Below are 18,682 nucleotides of genomic sequence, written 5' to 3' on the forward strand. Positions count from 1 at the left end.
GTTGTGTACTCTGTTACTGATTTGTTCCTCTTGTTTTTTATGCTCTGTTTTAACTTACATGTTTGGAACATTTGGATTTCTTCAATATGGGAAAGGAATACCTATGAACACACATACTACTGAATTGCATCAGATGTGCCCATGCAATACATTCAATAGTTTGATTCTAGTGGCAAAACATTGTTTTAAGATTTAGGGACGTTACTATCTACCTCAAGAGTAACGCACAAGACAGCAAAGACTACGTCCCTGATTTGCGTACAAAAGCTTACAAGTCTCTATTGGTAAGAAAAGTTACTACATTTCAAGTAAATGTGTCCTCACGATCTCCCTCCAAAATGTCAGCCTCCTCCATGTTACTAAACTCCAAGAAATGAGTGGGTCGATGCTCCTCGTGATAGAACTCCTTTGGGGACCCGAGTTTGACATTGTATTTCATGCTCACCGTGTGCTTCACTCCCATGAAGTTGTAGTTCCACGGTCCATTCTCAGGAACCTATCACAACAACAAGTTACAAAAATCATTTCTCAATGGTTTCATACCATTCAAGGACAAAAGCACAACTGGGAAATGTGTTTCTTACCATGTAAAACCCGAGGAACCGGTCACTCAACAACATCTGAACCTTTTCATAATGGGTGGGAAGGTAACCGTGAGGATTGTTGCCTGTGTCCTTATTAAGCCGCCCCCATTCATATCCGGTTTGGGTCAACTTATATGACGTCAAAGAGCAGGAGCCCGGAGTGAAACTGCAGGTCAGGATGATGCATTTTTCTCCATCCCATTGCTTGTTGTTCTCCAGAATACGCGAATGAAAGGTTACATCCTATAAAAGCAAAGAATCAGTTAGCAATGGGGTTAACAGGCTGATCTTAAGGTATAGATAATGTATATATCACCTGTGGCGACAGCTGAGGCAGCTCGTTAGGCTGTGTGTGCAACCATCCCAAGGGCTCAAGATCATTTAGGAAGTCATGCTCAGGAAGAGAAGACGGCAGTTGAACATGCTGATGAGATCCCAACTGTGGCACCATCACAACGCAACGGATTTCTTTCACTTGGGGATTATCTGGGGGACTAATACCATATAAGTACCCAGCAATTTGAGTACGAAGATCAGCTACGCATATGAACTTCTTCAAAATATTCTTTGGCATGATGTATGTGTATCCGGTTTCCTGTGAACAACAAGAAACAACGGTTAAGGGTGACACCCGAAAGGCTTTTACTTTATTGACAAAGTGAATGAGAGTGACATGGACTCTAACCTTTATGTCATCTGAATTCACATATATGTGATTGACTCTGAGGTAAAGGTTAGTGGCTGATATAGCACGTACACGCCAATCTGTTTTGGAACCGAATGCAGATTGCTCGTAAGGGCTCGTGGTGGTAGTAATGAGCTCATCACCATGAACATTTGTAGTTCTTGTTGTGACTGCAGTAAGCTGGCTGGCTTCCTTTGCCTGCAATAAGATACAGATTTAAGGTGAACAACAGAACTACATTCTCATTGTTTGTCTGAAAACTTATAAAAGTAACAGTTACGAGTACCTGTTTCTCAATCTCAGCAATTTGTTGCCTCTGTTGAGAGGGTGGAGTAATCTCAGCTCCAAGAATAATGTCTCTGATCTCTGATTGTGTCAGAGCTGAGGTATTAACATTGTTCTTCTTTGCGTAGTCAGAAAGGATCAGATCTCTAAGTGCTACCTCCACCTGAATTTAACATGATCGTGAATAAGGAAAGACTATTCAAACAAAGAAAAGAAAGTACAAGCATTATGTAATATAAGACTAGTAAATAAAAAAACAGCAGATAAAGAGGGACACTATCAGATAAAATATTATAGCAAGAAACAAACTAAATGAAGAAGTTCGAAAAGTGGCAGAAGAGTTACCTTCATCCATTGATCATCAGTGAGAGAGGGCCAGATGTGATGTGGCTCAGTGACAACAGACTTGTCAGGCTTCAACAACATCTTAGCCTTCTCATTATTAACATGAAGCGCACGAAGGATCAAAATAAGTCTTGAAAAGGCAGTATACGAAGAAATACTCTTCAACCAATCATCATATATATTAAACAAAACCATCTGCGGTTCTGTCGCCTTCAAAATCAGGTCACCAAATTTCTCTATCTTTAGGCAAGCCTGGAACGGAAGCTGCAGCTCACTTCCCTTGATAACGATGTTGGGGAAATCTAGCAAGTGAACCTCAAGGGGATCCAACATTCCTTTTCGCGTGACAATAATCTGTTTTGGCTGTTCTTCAACAGGTAGTGATCGCACAAGTGCAGCAACCTCTTCAGCAGTTTTCCATTTTGCTAGCTGACCAAGACGCTTCTGACCAGCCCAGACGCTTGTATGGATAACCTAGACGACAAAAAGAAAACAGTTACTTAAGATCCCACAACATGTTATTAATAGACTTCATCAGAAACAGTAGTCTTGTGGAAGTGGAACAATATGTATGCCCGCTCTTAATGTAAAGCGCTGGAGAGGGAGAAATACCTTCAGGAACAGCTGCCCAGTTCTTGGATTGAAGATGAAAATCGCACCATTGATTGGCTTAGTCGTTAAATTCCCTTCAAATGTCTTGTGAATCGTGACACGATATACATTGGTATCATCAACAAACCATATAATTTGATTGCTGAATATTTCACCATAGTTTTGAGATGACAAATAAGGCTCTGTAGGCTCAGACGAGTACAACTGTAAACCCTTCCTTATCCTCTCTCTCAACACATATAGAGCTGGATTTGACTGCAATTTAAAGTTTAAACGATAAGTCACAAATCTAAATAAAATGGGTCCTGCAAAACACACCCCAAGAAAAAGTTCTAGTACCTTCATGATCTTGTTCATTGCTTGAGCAAGAAGAGGTTTTGAACCAGGAAACCAATTACCAAAGGCAGAATGCAAGTTGTATGCCAGATCAAGCCCAATCATTACACCTGCACGGATTTTGGAAAAAAAAATGATACATACTTCAGAAAAGCGAAAGCTAACAAAACAAAGCAAAATCTAAAAGTAATACATACCTGTTGGAGATGGATAGATAGACATGTTGTCAGTTGTATAGTCCATGAACTTTGCCCTAGTATAACGTTCAATATCATGGGAGTCATAGTCTCCCCATCGAAGTTGCACATCTATCCAATACTTGTTACTAGCTTTCTGGTCGAACATATCCTTTGACTCTGCAACCAGGCTAGGCTTAGACATAGGCCATTTATGAGCAGCAAACAGAAGAACATCAGCACAAGAGCTGTTCATCTTATAACTCTTTCTTGGATGGATTGTCTCCTTCTGCACCGTTTCTATCTCCAAAGCGTCCAACTCTTGGTCCAATACTTGGCAAAGATCCATAACAACACTCTCATGGATTTTCTGCCACAAATGGGCTCGGAAAATCTGAATCAAAGATATCTTAAGTGTAGGAATCTTTCCATGCATAAATATTCCTGTCAGATCCAACTGCACTTGGAAACCCACATACACATTCGCTCGATTAATTGTTGGCGACCACCATAGCGTGAATCTTCTATTTGGAATCTGGTTTAGACCAGACCTCTGCGCATTAGTCAACTTCTTATATTTCATCGACTCCTCAAAACCAGATGCCTTCTCCCAGAAAAGACCCTCCCATGTCGGGAAGCTGAGTTCATGTAAAGCATGAAAAAGTTAGCAAATCTAATGTGATGTAACTGAACATCATATGCTATTATGAAACAAAGATCATAACTAGTTGAGGAGAAATGAAAAGCAGACTTACTATGTCCCCTTGAATAGGGTGTGCTCAAGAATACCCTCAACACCTCCAAGTGCTTGAATGACATCAGTGCGGTAATTGTTCAAGTTCCACAACTTTCCATCATGCCTCTGGTGTGTCCACCAGAAAGGATTTTGTTTAAGGACTTGGTACTGCTTAAAGTCGGTCCTAACTCTCCAACCTTTATCATATGCCAATGTGTGCCTATCCTTCTGAAACAGTGTATTTATACGAGGAATTCCTCTATCCCAAGAATCCTGTCATATTTTAAAAACACCAGTTATTATTCTCCTCAATGATCGGATATTTAGAAGCAAATAAAAATTCAAAATAATATTTGCACTTCAACCCCAAAAGAGGAGAAGGCAACACAGCGATATACTCCCAAAACCCTCTGAAAATCAAAGCCAAGAATACCCAAAGAAAGCAAGCTAGCATGCTAATATCCCGTTCAAAATTCAACATCAAGTACAGAGGTTACACAAGTATGATACTTACTTCCAGATCTTCCAGTGTAAGACGCCTATTTTGGGCCTGCGCTTCCTGCCTTTTTAAAGCATATTCTGCCCATACACGCTGTGAATCAATAAACTCACTTTCCCACGGCTGTATATAACGGTAAAGATTTGGTATAAGCTGATCTTCCTCGTGGCTCATTCCACTCCTAAAGTGGGTTACACCAACATCTGTTTGCTTGCTGTACCGAAGGTCACTTTGTGGGATCAAAATATGACCCATTGACAACATTCCCAGCCCTCCAATTTCCTTTGGAGTGTAGAAGATAACAGGAGGAAATCTGCCAAGGAGGAAGTAGAAAAATCAGGTTACAGAAATATAAACACACAGCTCTGCTATGTCGACCATAAGCTCAATAAGATAGCTTTTACTTACCGACTAGGCATCTTTGAGTTCAACCCGATCTTAATTCTTGTTTGGATTTTATTCTCACACTTGACCAGTAGATCCAAGAGCTCTTGCGTGTGTACAGTGGCTTCACGGAAGTAAGTCATGAGACCTGTTTATAAAGAAAAAGTGATCAGTTTCATGATAAACAACAAATCATAAAAAGTAAACAATGATGCCAAAACGGGCTCAGAGGATTATTGTACCAATAAGAGCTGTATTCCATTTGTTGACGATCTTGGTAAAGGTGGTTGATCCTGATGACATAAGGATCTGCCTCACACGATTCTCAAACACCTTCATATGTTCATCGTCAACCCGCAGAAAAGCTACTGCAGTCCTCTCCTTGGTCTGTTCATTTTGCAGATTCCAGACACCATCTTTTGTGTTGCTGAAAGCTTCTTGGGTCATCCTGATTTTTGGAAGTATGCGGACTTCAAATCCACACCTGAAGGCAAGATGAGAAAGAGTCACAGATGTCAATGGCAGTACCAAGTAACAGTATAAACGAAAGCATAGCACTAACAAGTAACAACAGAAGCACTAGAATGCGCAAATAAAGGACTTACATGCTAAAGAGCAGGTTAGGATTATCCTTGCTATAGACAGAGACAAAGCCATTCTCCCACTCCAAAGTTGTGATGCTCCGAGGAAGACGGTTCTTCATGTCCCAGAAGACACTTCTACCAAGATTGACTGAAAGATGAATAATAAATGAGACACACATCTAATGCATAAATATAGTCAATCGAATTATATATAAAAAAAGAACATACCATCATGTTTCATCAACCTCATCCTTGCATCTCTTGGCCAGCACTTCTTATTGTTGTATCCCACCATGTTTTCATTGTTGGGATCCGGGTGCTCCGTAAGATATCGCTGAATAAGATCCCGAGCCTCTTCATGGGTAAATTTAAACATGATATGAACTTTGTCTATATACCGAGAATAGAGTCTTATGGGATGGCGTGTCTCCACTTTTGTATCCCAAAACGTCATAAACTCGTTAGGCATCTGTGGTGGCCCAGCAATTTCACTCGCTCGAGTCAAACCAAGAAGCAAAAGATCAAGTAATAGACCATAGAACTGAACAACAAATGATGCAAACTGGAGTCCTCTAATGAGACCATACAAGTTAGTATGACTCATATCCTTGTAAGACAGGACCACGTTATTCTTGGCAGACACATAGTCTGCAATATTGTGGTCAAGAACCAAACGAAGAAGCCTGAAACAAACAACACAAAATACTTATTACTCCAGAGAAATGTGGCTCAACATTATTAATAAATTATTAATGAGACAGGTACCTGTTCAACATTGTCAAATCGATCTTCTCAAAAAACTTTTCGAACTTAGTTTGGAGCATCACCACACACTGCCCATCACCTGTGTCCCATATGCCTTGCAAGTTGTTGATACCTTGGCACCACTTATAAACCAGAAGTGGGGGCGGCTCTGAGTCTGCAGGCTTAATCCAGTTTGGAAACAAGTGGCGCTTGTCACCTTCGTACCACAAGTATTGATCAAGATAGGCATCGGTAATTTTCTCTAGAGGCTCTATTTCATAAACTGGAATCAAGTAGCTATACAGATCCATAAACTCTATGCCAACCTGCAGACAAAACGTATACACCATCACTTCACTACGGCAACCTTGAAGATCTATGTCAATCCATTGCTCCAATATAGAGTGAAATATTAAATTACCTCTTTAAAGCCACGTTGGGTGAGAAGATGACGTTTTATTCGTGACAAAGCTTCATGAGGATTGTCATAAGCTTGTTCAATTAGACCAAGCTCTTCTCGCTGCTGCTGGTTCAACCTCACAGCTACACTATATGATTCCTTCAGTCTCTCAAGGGCAAGGATGAGCAACTTTGTGTCATGTTTGTATGACAATGGAGGAAATGGAATTGGAGAAAACTTCCTTGATTCCAGCCAATGAACAGTTGTTGTATAGATTGCAAGTGCTTCTTCCGGAGTGACATACGGACCATCTTTCAGGTAATTGTGCTGTCGTTCCTGTAACAGTTTTACAAGGATAACACATCAATATATATAAAGCCATCTCCTAAAATGTTGCTCAAGCAAAAACGATAGTAATAAAGACAATTATGAAACAGACCTGTTCTGCCTTAAGCCACAGACGAGTCAACCTCCCGAGATTCTTTCTACAAACTGTCTTATCAACAGTAGCCCCCCTTCGGATACGCTCACGATTGTAGTGAGCAACATTCGTCCACCAATCAGCCTTAGACTTGACATAACGGAGGATCATATTCTCAATTGGAACAGGTAACCCAGGGACCTTCCATGGAATATTAGCTTTCCAGCACCGCCATGCCTCACTAAGGTGCTGCAATATGGTCCGGGCTTTATTTTGCTTGATACCCTCTGCACATTAGCGGAAAATATTAACCAAAGAATAAAGCAAAGCCATTCCATAACACAAGGAAAAACAAATTTATAAGAATAGAAACCTGGCATAGCATCAAGGACGTCATGCATGACAGCAGCTCGAAGTTCCAAATCAAAATGGCTTTCAACTCTCTGTTTTGTGACTGTTTTGGCCACTCCTTTTGAATGACGCCCCTCAAATTGACGTGCAAGAAGATTCCCTAACCATCGTTCAAGAAGAGGAACTATTCCCCGAAGGAAGAACAACCATACCCTCCACATTGGAGCCCAAAATCCACACCCTGGACCCTTACCCACAGGACCAGTATTGAAACGGTAATATATCAAGTGCTTCAAATCCTTGCACATCCTAATCTGCCTCATCAGTCTGTATTTATAACGATACATACCCGTCAACTGGCCAACGTGAGAGAAAATATATTGCAGACCGTCAGCCAACTGGAAGGCATCAACATTACCAAGTCGGAATTGGACATTCGCATCAACAACAAGTTTTGTCAGCCGGAGAATCTCACGGCAGAGATGAAAAGCGTTCCCAAAACGTGACTTCTTACGCTCTTTGGTGGTCAAAGTTTTCACAGGCTTAAGGTTGAAGTTGTAGTCAAGATGCAGGTAGTTTAGATTCTTCCTATGAATCAACAGATTCAGCATATTATAACCCTGACGACACACTTGCAGACCCACTTCAACCCAATCCAGTTCGGTACTTTGGAAAAACTTTGTAGCTGCAAGAGATCGAAACAAGTGCTTCTTCTTCTGAGCTTTAGGTGGTCTATGGTGCAACTCATTCAGCACATAGCATTTCAATAGCTTTTGGTAACTAACCCGAACTTTAACCGGATAGGCTGGAGGACTGCAGTTAATGAGATCAAATAATGTATTAGGACACTCACTAGTAAATTTCAAAGTCAAAGAGACCGAAAGTAGATAAAAAAGAAAAGCTTACCAATGCTCCTTGAACCACTCTGACACCAAGGGAATATCTTCTGCCCGTCGCGTCCTCCCAGACCTCATATTGAAAGGTCGTGGGGCAAACAACAATGATATGCCAGCAGCTGTAGTGTCAGTGTAGAGTTGGGTATCTTTCAGCAAAGGTTCCACACCTTCTGGTAAAGGGAAGTCATCCTCATCATCGTCTTCATACACCTTCCTTTCACGCTTTTCCTTGTTAGTGTTGCTTATCGGGTGAATTAACGGATCATAATAAAATGCAGGAAGATCAGGATCCTCGGTCTTTATATACATAACCATAGGACTGTGATACACACAGAGTTTTACTTTCCTTGGCCGATTATTGTAGAGATGGGGAAACGCTATTCTGTACTCAGTTCGCAGAGGGGAACGAATGATAAGCTTGTTGATGTCATTAAATTCATTCCAGTCCTCATCTCCTTTCTCCATATCACGGTACAAAGGTTCAAACTTAGGTCCACCTGGAAAAGAGTACCAGAATGCATTAGAAAAGAATAAAAGAAAGGGACCTGCAAGTGAAAGAAAAAAATGGAGCACAGAAGGAAGATAGCGTACCAGGTATGCACATGTTCAAAGCCTTTGCTGTGAAGAAAGATGGCATGTCAAACAAGTAGAAGTAGTTGCGATCAATCAGATCAGAAAGCAACTGGCCTGCAAGCCTGTGAAGGGTAGCCATAATTGGAAGTGAGAGGTTCCACCTCCGGTAACTGGGACCATTAATCAGTTTTGTTTTAACGAGTGGCTTGTGGTCGTAAAACCAAGTGTGTACAGCAGAATCTTCTTCCTCATCAAGCTCCAACTGAATTGGTTCAAGAGGATCAACGTCCAACAAGTTGTCTGCATAGTCTAGTGGAGGCTCCTCATCATCAAATGGTGGAAACCGCATTCTCTTGAAATGACGACGATCCCTCTTTTCCCTTCGCATCATAATCCACATAGTACCCCACTGCAAGAATAGAATGGAATAAGCATCACTCAAATAAAACATCAAGTAAAATTTAATCAAGGTACAGAGACATGAAAATAGAGAGAGAGGGAGAGAGACTAATCACTCACCTGAGCCATGTAAATAGGTTCCACGACCCATGGTATCTCGTTCACAAAAGTAATAGCTCCAGTGATGTGGTACAAAACCTTCACGTCTCGAACCTGGAAGAAAATGGGGAGTTAGATAAATGAACAAACGGCGAAAATAGCCGAAGCTAAGCAGAAACCACATAAAGCTAACAAAAAATTAATAACCTGCTCCCAGGGCATAGGCATATTCTCCAAGAGCTTGAAAACAGCGTGAGGAACGAACTTAAGGGCTCCAAGGTATACACGTTTGTCGTGACGGAACTTCTTGGATGACATATCACCATGATCCCTGAAGAAAGAAAAAGAAATCGCAGTTTCAGTCTCACAATCAAATCCAAGAAAAATCCTATAACCAAATCAGAGAAATCTTGGAGCCCTAAGTAAACTAGATTCCGAAATCGAAGAGAAAGAAAAACTCGCCTGATGATCTTCCTGACGTGCTCAGGTGGCATGTCCTCCTTCTGAGTTTCCACGAATCCAAACTTCCTCTTGTCGCCGTAGCGCTTCGAGTTAAGCTGCATCCATTTTCTGGCCTTCTCCTCAAGCTTCGCCTCGGCCTCCTCAGGAGTAGGTTCCACCGGAGGAGTCGGATTAGAAGGCGGCGGAAGCGCCGTGTAAGAAGGATGCGCAGCGGGAGGTGGCGGCATCATCGAGCCGCCGGTACCAGGAGGAGCTAAGGGCATCCCATCGTTGTTGTTCCACATGGCTTAGGGTTCCAAATCGAAAGGCCGAGCTGTAGTCGCGGAGGAATAAACCCTAAATCCACCGCGTCCGTGTCGATCTATCTATCTACTTTGCGAAGAACTAGTGAGCTTAATCGAGTACAAGAAAAACCCTAAAACATTTTCGGGTGAGTCGCTTTTTTTTGTTTTTTTCCTCGTTCGGCCTTTTAATATTGGAGAGGAGGAGGTGTGTAAGTAAATCAGGCGGTGTCGAGCAAATGCTTAGGCGGTTATCCAAACCCGCTTATTGGACTAGAGTCACTGCTAATCGAATCAAGCTAATGGGCCTTTGATTATTATAGTTGGGCCGTGGTCCATGTGCCCATAGGCGAACTACAAATTGTTTTTTTCTTTTTCTAGGATGCAGTTGTAATTGCGTTTCCCCGTATAACAAACAAACTCTCCCGATTCTGGCGACTCTCTCTCTCAGACTGACAAGTCACAAGTCCGTCGTCTCAAACACGTGAAGAGCAGAATCGTGTCGTAGTCAGTCGCGGCGGCAATGCGAGAGGAACAAAGTCCAGGTAGGGACGGTCGTCGAAGTGGAGGACTGAGGTCGTTGATAGAGCCTCGCTTCTTGTCATCGTTTGCTTTAAACGACGGTGGTTCGATTTCTGGACGGAGATCTTCCTACCTGAAACTTCCTCCTCAAGGTCGTATCAAGCTTTCCGTCGCTAAGCTCAACGGTTCCCTTTTCGGTACGATTTTTGCTTATCCAGTTTCCGAAATTCTCAATTTGAAGTGTCAACTAAATTCTTCTCTATGTGATTTTTGTTTTCCTGCTTTGCCTTACATAATAAATCTCTCGGAACTCTTTAGATTAGCCTTTGAGCTAATCGAACTCTAATGGTTTCTATTATTGGTTGGTGCGTCCGGAATTGGTTGTGTTGCGGTTTGAAATCAAAATTCTGATATAACTTGTCGTCAACAAGTTAAAAATGGTTTCCAACGATTCAGCAGATGTGGAAGTCGCAAAGGATTGCTCGGTGGCAGAGCTCAAAAGAGCTGTGGAACAAGTTTTCACTATTTCTCCTCTAGAAGGTCACGGCAGGATTTCATGGTACATCATCTGTGACTGTGCATATGAAAAGTTTGAGATTCTACACTTGTTTAAGCTATCTGATACAGTCTTGATCTACGCCTACAGGTCCCACGTCTGGGGTCATTTTTGCTTGTGTTATCGTGACCAGAGATTACTCAATGACAAGACTAGCATCCGTTATCTCGGTCTCAATGATGGGGATCAAGTTCGTGTCTTACTCCATCTCCCTTCTACTTAAGAGAACGCATTTTCATTTGCATTGTAATCCCTTTCACACTCTATTTCAGTTACATTTCGTAAGGCATTTGTCTATAGACCACTCTCCTATGAACAAAAGATCCAAGAGCCCCAGTTGCAAGCGCTACCTTCAGTAAGTACTTTGCCACTATCTGCCTTTTATTGTCTCTGCATTCCAATGCTCTTCTAAAGAAGCTTCTTTTTATGGTAGGTTGGAAATGGAATCCGAAGCCAACAAAATCCAGAACAGTATGGATGATGTAGCTGAGAAGTGTTATCCAGGAGCACAAGACGAGTTACCGGCAGCAGAATTCAGACTAGTGAACCTAATTAAAGGATGGTTGCCTTATGCTGGACGTTGGGGAGTGTCCAGAACAGGACCTGAGAGTCGCAGTGGTCCTTCCAGATTTTCTTTGAAGCATTTCGGTGGCAGGCCCAAGATGTAAAACCGTAAGTCACTTCCTCTTCTTATCTTCCCTACTTCATTTCTTCCTTTCTTTCAGTGATTATTGGTTTATGGATTTGTTGTCCAGGATTGATTCAAAGGATCCCTAGTTTTACAAATGACGTATCTATAGTTTGTCTTTATGCATTACGAAAGCTGAAAGAAGGTGCGTTTTTTATTCGCATTTTATCAGCCTAGAACACAGTAGTATAAGATCAGCTGATTTGTAATAAAACAAGAATAGGTTGAGTATGTGTTAATTCAGAAGTGAAATGGCAAGGTAAACCTTATACATGCTGAAAATGGTTTAACACATACTAACCTACTGAACCCAATTAATTGGCCTCACCACCCGAGAATCTAAGAATGACCTGCCCTGCCACTAGCGTAAGATTATCTTCTTTTGCCTTTGTTCTATGAAAAACTCGTTGTCATATTTACATATTTCTATATCTCTGAAGTTAACTTATTGACAATCTACATATGACTGTATCTGATTCTAAACAATTATAACATTCCTAGTATTTTTATTTTTCAAGTTCGTTCCACCAGTGGACCATAATCTCATTGAATTACTGTTATATGGAAGCTAGTATTGTACTTTCACATGTGCTAGGAGCTTGAGAATATTGTTTACTTGTACATCTTGAGAAGGTGAAGAACATACACTCCGCTAGTAGAGCATTGTCTTTTTAATATTATAAACACTCGGAGAATTTTGACCCTTAATGATCGGTTGGCCGAGTGTAAAGGTGTTTGCTCTTGTCTTAATAATATAGAATTCTGTTTTCTCTTTTTTTTCTTTATCTTTTGTTTGTTTGTATGTACATATTTGGTTTATTGGCTGGTAAAGTGCATAAACTCAGAAACCGTGGAAGCAAGTGCAGAAGTCGGCAGCGAGTGTCAAACCATAGCAAGGCTCAAAGACTTTCATTCTCGATCTTTTCCGCATGTTGTCATGAGCGAAGAGTATACCACTCAATAAAGTAGTCTCCAAGGCACAGCCACTAAGGTTGTTACAGGTCAGGATTGGATTCTACTTTCTAAAGGGAATGGAATGAGTAATGACTGATGGATATCTGCATGTGGGTCTAATCTAGTATTGGATGTGTGATGGTCTCATTGTCCTGCATGCACTGGACTGTAACATCAAAAGGTGAGAGCATTGTGCATACAGTAACTTACACTATCTGCCAACAGTAAAAAAAAAAAAAAACGCAAAGAAGTGGGATCTTAGATTCCCATTCTGATTAGAGTTGATGTCACTGTTAGAGGAGAGCACATAGTCACATGGTCAAGTCCCTCTCTTCTTTCAACTTAAAAGAAAAAAAGAAAAAGAAAATATGATTCGAAGTAAATGAAAGAAAGGCAGAGGAGGGAGATCTTGGGTAGTGATTGTCCTCCCAAGATTTGGTGTCCTTCGCTGTCTCTTTTGAAATTAACTGCACGAAAGATATTTGTGAGGTACGCATTCCTTTGTGTTTCGTTTTCAAACTTCATCATCTATTACAACTACTTTTTGGGAGTTTTTATTATAACAATTCGTGTATGTAAAAACAAAATTACTTTGATTTCTTTTGAATCTTTCTTTCAAGATGTTCAAAATAAACTGACCAATAAGATAAGATATTTGAGTAAAAAGAGAACCTACCAATTACTAAACTCGGCCACTTACCTGATTGAAGTATCTCTGGTTTGAAGTTGGATTTGTGAGACCATATGTAAATCCTTAAATAATTGAGTTGACTGTTGTTGTCGTTTTATAGAGAGATAGTGTGTAGATGAAATCATGAAAAGCATACAAAATTTGGTTCAGATCCGACTAGTGGACTGGAAAGGATTATATTATCTCATCTCATCTGATTGATTTTTGATTTTGCCTTTAATAAACTTCTATTTTCAAAAGGCTTCTTCAAGATTTTCTAAAACATTTCCTTTTTGCTTATTTTGAAATTTGAATCCAATCAAATCTATTTTCCTTTTTGATGTAAGAAGTGGTAGTACTAGTAGTAGTGGGGAGATATCTACACGAAATCTGAATCCAAACCAAATCCTATTTTTTCGGATGAATATTAATTAGTTGAATCAAATTTGGTTGGAAAACGGCTTAACATGGGTGGTGTGGGGGGGCATAAAAACATTTTCCTTACTTCCTTTTTACTATAATAAAGTAATGATTAGAAGAAAAAAAATATATAAAAATAAGTGGGAGAGAGAGAAGAGCGAGCAGGCGTGCGCTTCAACAGTCGAAACAAAGGCACTACTCTCGTACGTTTTTTTTTTTAAATCTATCTCCCTACTCTCTTCACTTTTTTTACCTTTGGCCTTTGCTTATTTGTTTTTGTATATGACACATGTAGCGATCTCATCTGGTAGGGTACAATTTTTTCCCCCAATGATTTTTCTTTTAAGAAAAAAAAAAATTGATCTACCAATTTTACCATCGAACAAAATATGTTGTTTGATATTTGATTTTTTTTAGGGAAATCACAGAGAGATATTGAATACAAATTGGATAATATGGGATTCGCACCTTTTCTTTTAATTTCTCTCATAACCATTCTTACTATAAATGCTAAAGTTCACAATTTCATACCTTTCGAGAAGGATTCGCTTATTTTCTAGCAGAGAAAGATTCGTTTTTTTTACCAGTTGCGCTCTCGATGAGGATTGTCACAACTCACAACTCAAGAATCTAGCAAAAAAAACAACAACGACAACAACAAATTTAAACCACTTTAATCTATTTATTTAATGTTTTTCAAGTGTGCATGCATCATGCATGTCATGCTGTCACACAATATCGATTTAATACGAGTAAAACCACAACACATTTAACATTTATGTTATAAATATCCATCACACAAAACAAAAGCCTGGATCTAGAGAAGCCATAAAAAAAACTAGTCATATCAACCATATCAGTGCATTATTACAACGATTTATAGTCTTGCGGTACATGATTTATTAAATTATAATGGTTTATTTTATACTTTCTTCTGATAAACATATAGTATGATAAAAAACAGTGGAAAAAATAAATTTATTAAGTAATCAAATACTGAAATATTCAAAAATCATAAATTAAAAATAATAGAAAAACAACCATAAATAATAACTAAGTTCATAATAAAAACTTTTAAAACATAACTAAAATAACTAAGTGAACATGTACACCATCAGACTCTTCTGCTGGTAGGAAGAGGTCCGAGAGAGATGGGCAACGATGATGCGGATCAACCCAACCCAAAGAAGCCTACTCTCTCAGCCCCTAGAAAGCGGCGTAATAATAATGGGTCTTGTTTGTTTTACGGTTTTTGTTTAATAATCTCATGAATCTGGATTTTTTATTTCGGGATTGTTTGTTTGTTATGAAATAACAAATGGTCATATTTATATGTGAAAGTTAAGGTAAGGCTTACCTTTTTTTATTTTTAATTTTTTTATTACGTGATTCAAAACTTGTCACTCTTATTCTTATGCTCTCTTGTTGGGAAAATAGTCCATTTACACTTCTTAGTTTGTTTATTATTCACCTTGATGTGCATACTGTTCTTCATCCGTGGAGAGGCTTGTTAACAAGTTTGTTACCATGTTTATGCTACCTGTTTCTGTGGGTGTAATAACCATCTTGTGACAAAACGAATATGTACTGTAAGTGGTAGCGAAATAGATATATATTACATATATATTGGGAAACGAACCATAAATAATTTTGTGTGATCAAATAAGTTAATATCATAAAATGACGTGTGATTTGATAAAAGTTACATGACATTTGTTTTATATATCCGCTATAAAGACATGCTAAATCTATGTTTTTATATTAAAAATGACAAATTTATAAAATAAGCTTGGGTTACGTAATGCATACACTCGATTATCTTCAAATATTTTAGACCATGTCAAATTAATATTGTTTTGATTGAGTTATTTCTTCTTGTTTGATAAAATTGTGATCCTCAGCTGAAGCTCATAGATACTAATCCTCTCGATGCTAGCGAAATAATCAGGATATTTTTGCCATTTTAGACAATTATCTGTAATATAATCATCCATTATTAAATTGCAATGAGAGATATATTAATTTGTACATTAGTAGTTCTTAATTTACAAAGTAAATCCAACCACTATGATATTTGAGTTGTTACAAATGAGCTTTAATTTGATACTATTATGTTTTGTATTTTCAAAATTTAAAAACATACTGTATTTTTAAAATAGTAACTTCGGATGGAGACGTACGATGAGTGAGTGGGTAGAAGGAATTATGAAAGAGAGAATGATAAATAAATGCTATAAATACAGCCAACCCATTTCTTTCTTCTCCTTGGACACACACACACACGCACGCACGCACGCACGCACGCACGCACGAGTGAGAGATATGTTTGCCGTGGAGAATGGGTTGCAGGGAGACCCAAGATTAAAGGCCATCTCCGACGCTATTCGCGTCATCCCTCACTTCCCCAAGACTGGTCCATTTTATATTTTCTTTCTTTCTTTTATGTGCATACTTATATTCGTTTTTCTTGTTCGCTTCTCGTTGAGAGAAATCAACTAATTTCTATGAGTGTGTGTGTGTTTGTGTCGCAGGGATCATGTTTCAGGACATAACAACTTTGCTGCTGGATCCAGTTGCCTTCAAACATGTTGTTGATATCTTCGTTGATCGTTACAAGCACATGAACATCTCTCTCGTTGCTGGTTCCTTTCACTTTCCCTTCTTTAATTATAAACCCTCTCTCTAGCTCATAATTAATCTACTCTTTCTTCAAGTCGCTTAATTAAGCTTAAATTATCAATTCATTCAGCTTAATAGGCAACGCACGTATAATATATATATATATATATAGATTTTATAATATATAGTAAATATATAGTTATTATTCCTATCCTAATATTATGACATATGATAGAATCCAAAGCGGCGAGGATTTCCCAATATGAAAAGACTGAATAAACAAAATAGACAACTTTTTTATGGATTAATGATTTTACACACCCACATACTAACTTGTCTAGTGTGGTTGGTGACTAATTAGTCATGCATCCCTTTTAATTTGTCGTTAGTCTGCCTCTATATATATTTTCTCTTCTTTTTGTCATTTAGTGATCCTTTTGTGAAATTCAATTAGAAACAAACAAGTAAGAAATGCTTATCTAAACTCGATTCGAGGATAATATAAACCACCGGTCGATTAATATAATGCATAATGCAGGAGTTGAGGCGAGGGGATTCATATTTGGACCTCCCATCGCATTAGCCATAGGTGCTAAGTTCGTCCCACTACGCAAACCGGGAAAACTACCCGGTACGATTACTTATATATACGTACTGTTGGAATTAGTTATAATTATAATAAGAGAAGTGTGGTTGAAGGATATACATGATCCAATATTTGGTTGTGGTGTTAAAATAAAATAAAAGGGAGAGTGATAAGCGAAGAGTACGAGCTAGAGTATGGAAGTGATCGTCTAGAGATGAGTGTGGAGGCTGTCAAATCAGATGAACGAGCTCTCATCATCGATGATTTAGTTGCCACCGGTGGGACACTCTCCGCTTCCATTAACCTCTTGGGTAAATAATATTCTTCTACTTTTTTGTTGAATACTAATGTTAAACAAGATCATGATTTGAATAATACATTACATACGCCTTTTGAAATGGTAACACGATAATACTATATCGATTGAGTAGTAAACTAATGAGCCTATCTCTCTATCTCTCTCTCTCTCTATGGACGCACTTTAGAGCGCGCTGGGGCTGAAGTTGTAGAATGTGCCTGCGTTGTTGGTTTGCCTAAGTTTAAGGTATAAAGTGGTCTTTTAAAATTTCGAACCAATAATATTGTTGGATCTTATACATATATATAGGCCCATTAACGAATACTACTAGATGTGAAGAAGATAAATTAACAACAACAAGTTGTTTCGACGATATGATGGCATGCAGGGGCAGTGTAAGCTGAAGGGAAAGCCGTTGTACGTTTTGGTGGAGCCAAGAGAGTACGATGAATTAACCTTATACAATTAAAGCCTTTTTAAATCTATTGGCGAGCTATATATATATGGTCGTCATCTTCATTTATATTTCCAAATTCGCGAACTAGATAAATTGTAATATCAACGGTTATGTCAATAATATATAATCGATATCTTGCAATGAAAATAATGATTGTATTCTATTAGGATTCAATGTGGAATGATTCATGCTAGTAGTCACACAAGCTACCCTTTATGTTGTATGTAGCTAAGCTCGCCTTAGTTAAAAGCTTTTAGTTTTGGTACTCTTCATTTCGAGATCGATCCTTTTTAGTTTTGGTACTTTTTATGTTGTATATTGAAGGATGTAGCCAAACAAACAAAAAAAAAAAGTATTGGAAGATGATCAAAATAAAAATGGGAAAAATGTCGTTAAAATCATGAACTTTCAAATTTTGGCCATTTAAAACATGGATTTTGTTGTAGGCCATTTAAAACATCAACTTTCGTTGATTAGCTTTTTTAATCATGAAGTTTCGTTGACCAGGCCAAAAAAGACATGACGTTAAATCCGATAATTGACCTACTAACAGATGTTACTATGCCGTTAATTACTCCGTTACTGACAAACCGATATCGTTTTAATTGAAGTTTTAGTTTGAAATAATATCATTTAAACCATGAACTTTTAAATATAGGCCATTTAAATCATGAACTTGTAAATGTATGTCATTTAAACTATGAACTTTTGATTTATGTCATTTAAACCATGAACTCGCCCTGGGCGTTCGGTAAAAATTAGACAACCTAAAAATTTTGGTTATCGGAGCAAATCGAAGAGAGAAAGCTTAATCGTTCGGTGCAATTGCTTTGAATAACCGGTTTTGGTTCGGTTCGGTAATCGAATCGATTGGTTTATTAGAAATTGTAGAAATATATAAGCCTAATCGGCTAACCCGTTTAACCCTAGTTTAGTTTATCTCTTCTTTCTTTGACTCCGCCTCATGATGCGATTATGAGAAAGAGAGAGAAGAACATCAGTTCATCATTCTTTGTAGATCTTTGTCATGTATTTTGTGTCTTTTTGTTTTTGTCTTGAA

General features: G+C 38.7%; 3 protein-coding genes across 5 annotated transcripts; 2 read left to right on the forward strand and 1 right to left on the reverse strand.

Moving 5' to 3' along the window:
• Positions 1-117: 117 nt before the first annotated feature.
• On the reverse strand, positions 118-10,089 carry LOC104714373 (pre-mRNA-processing-splicing factor 8A). Its single transcript, XM_087467841.1, has 24 exons — positions 9,572-10,089; positions 9,317-9,440; positions 9,131-9,223; positions 8,630-9,020; positions 8,049-8,535; positions 7,165-7,955; positions 6,810-7,078; positions 6,392-6,706; positions 5,992-6,296; positions 5,455-5,909; positions 5,248-5,374; positions 4,885-5,126; positions 4,667-4,790; positions 4,274-4,571; positions 3,779-4,032; positions 3,045-3,661; positions 2,851-2,957; positions 2,512-2,766; positions 1,900-2,373; positions 1,556-1,717; positions 1,270-1,467; positions 901-1,179; positions 585-827; positions 118-496 (listed from the first exon to the last, which is right to left on the reverse strand). Exons 1-24 carry the CDS (start codon positions 9,853-9,855, stop codon positions 305-307), a joined length of 7,086 nt encoding a protein of 2,361 aa, XP_087323967.1. The 5' UTR covers positions 9,856-10,089; the 3' UTR covers positions 118-304.
• Positions 10,090-10,233: 144 nt separating this feature from the next.
• Positions 10,234-13,135, forward strand: LOC104714377 (uncharacterized). Of its 3 annotated transcripts, XR_015567414.1 has the most exons (7): positions 10,239-10,571; positions 10,834-10,933; positions 11,021-11,120; positions 11,203-11,285; positions 11,364-11,602; positions 11,686-11,763; positions 12,451-13,135. XR_015567414.1 is itself a non-coding variant. In XM_010431715.3 (6 exons), exons 1-5 carry the CDS (start codon positions 10,376-10,378, stop codon positions 11,596-11,598), a joined length of 714 nt encoding a protein of 237 aa, XP_010430017.1. In that variant the 5' UTR covers positions 10,234-10,375; the 3' UTR covers positions 11,599-11,602; positions 11,686-12,390. The 3 variants fall into 3 exon arrangements, 2 of the variants coding, with proteins under 2 accessions (XP_010430017.1, XP_010430016.1); XM_010431715.3 differs by lacking the exon at positions 12,451-13,135 and having other exon boundaries at positions 10,234-10,571; positions 11,686-12,390; XM_010431714.3 differs by lacking the exon at positions 12,451-13,135 and having other exon boundaries at positions 10,831-10,933; positions 11,686-12,390.
• Positions 13,136-15,827: 2,692 nt separating this feature from the next.
• Positions 15,828-17,769, forward strand: LOC104714378 (adenine phosphoribosyltransferase 2). The gene is made up of 6 exons (XM_010431717.3): positions 15,828-16,075; positions 16,194-16,304; positions 16,820-16,912; positions 17,029-17,178; positions 17,353-17,411; positions 17,554-17,769. Exons 1-6 carry the CDS (start codon positions 15,844-15,846, stop codon positions 17,632-17,634), a joined length of 726 nt encoding a protein of 241 aa, XP_010430019.2. The 5' UTR covers positions 15,828-15,843; the 3' UTR covers positions 17,635-17,769.
• Positions 17,770-18,682: the final 913 nt, after the last annotated feature.

Source organism: Camelina sativa, chromosome 9, assembly GCF_030686135.1.
Source record: "Camelina sativa cultivar CO46 ecotype springtype chromosome 9, ASM3068613v1".
Lineage (NCBI taxonomy): Eukaryota > Viridiplantae > Streptophyta > Magnoliopsida > Brassicales > Brassicaceae > Camelina > Camelina sativa.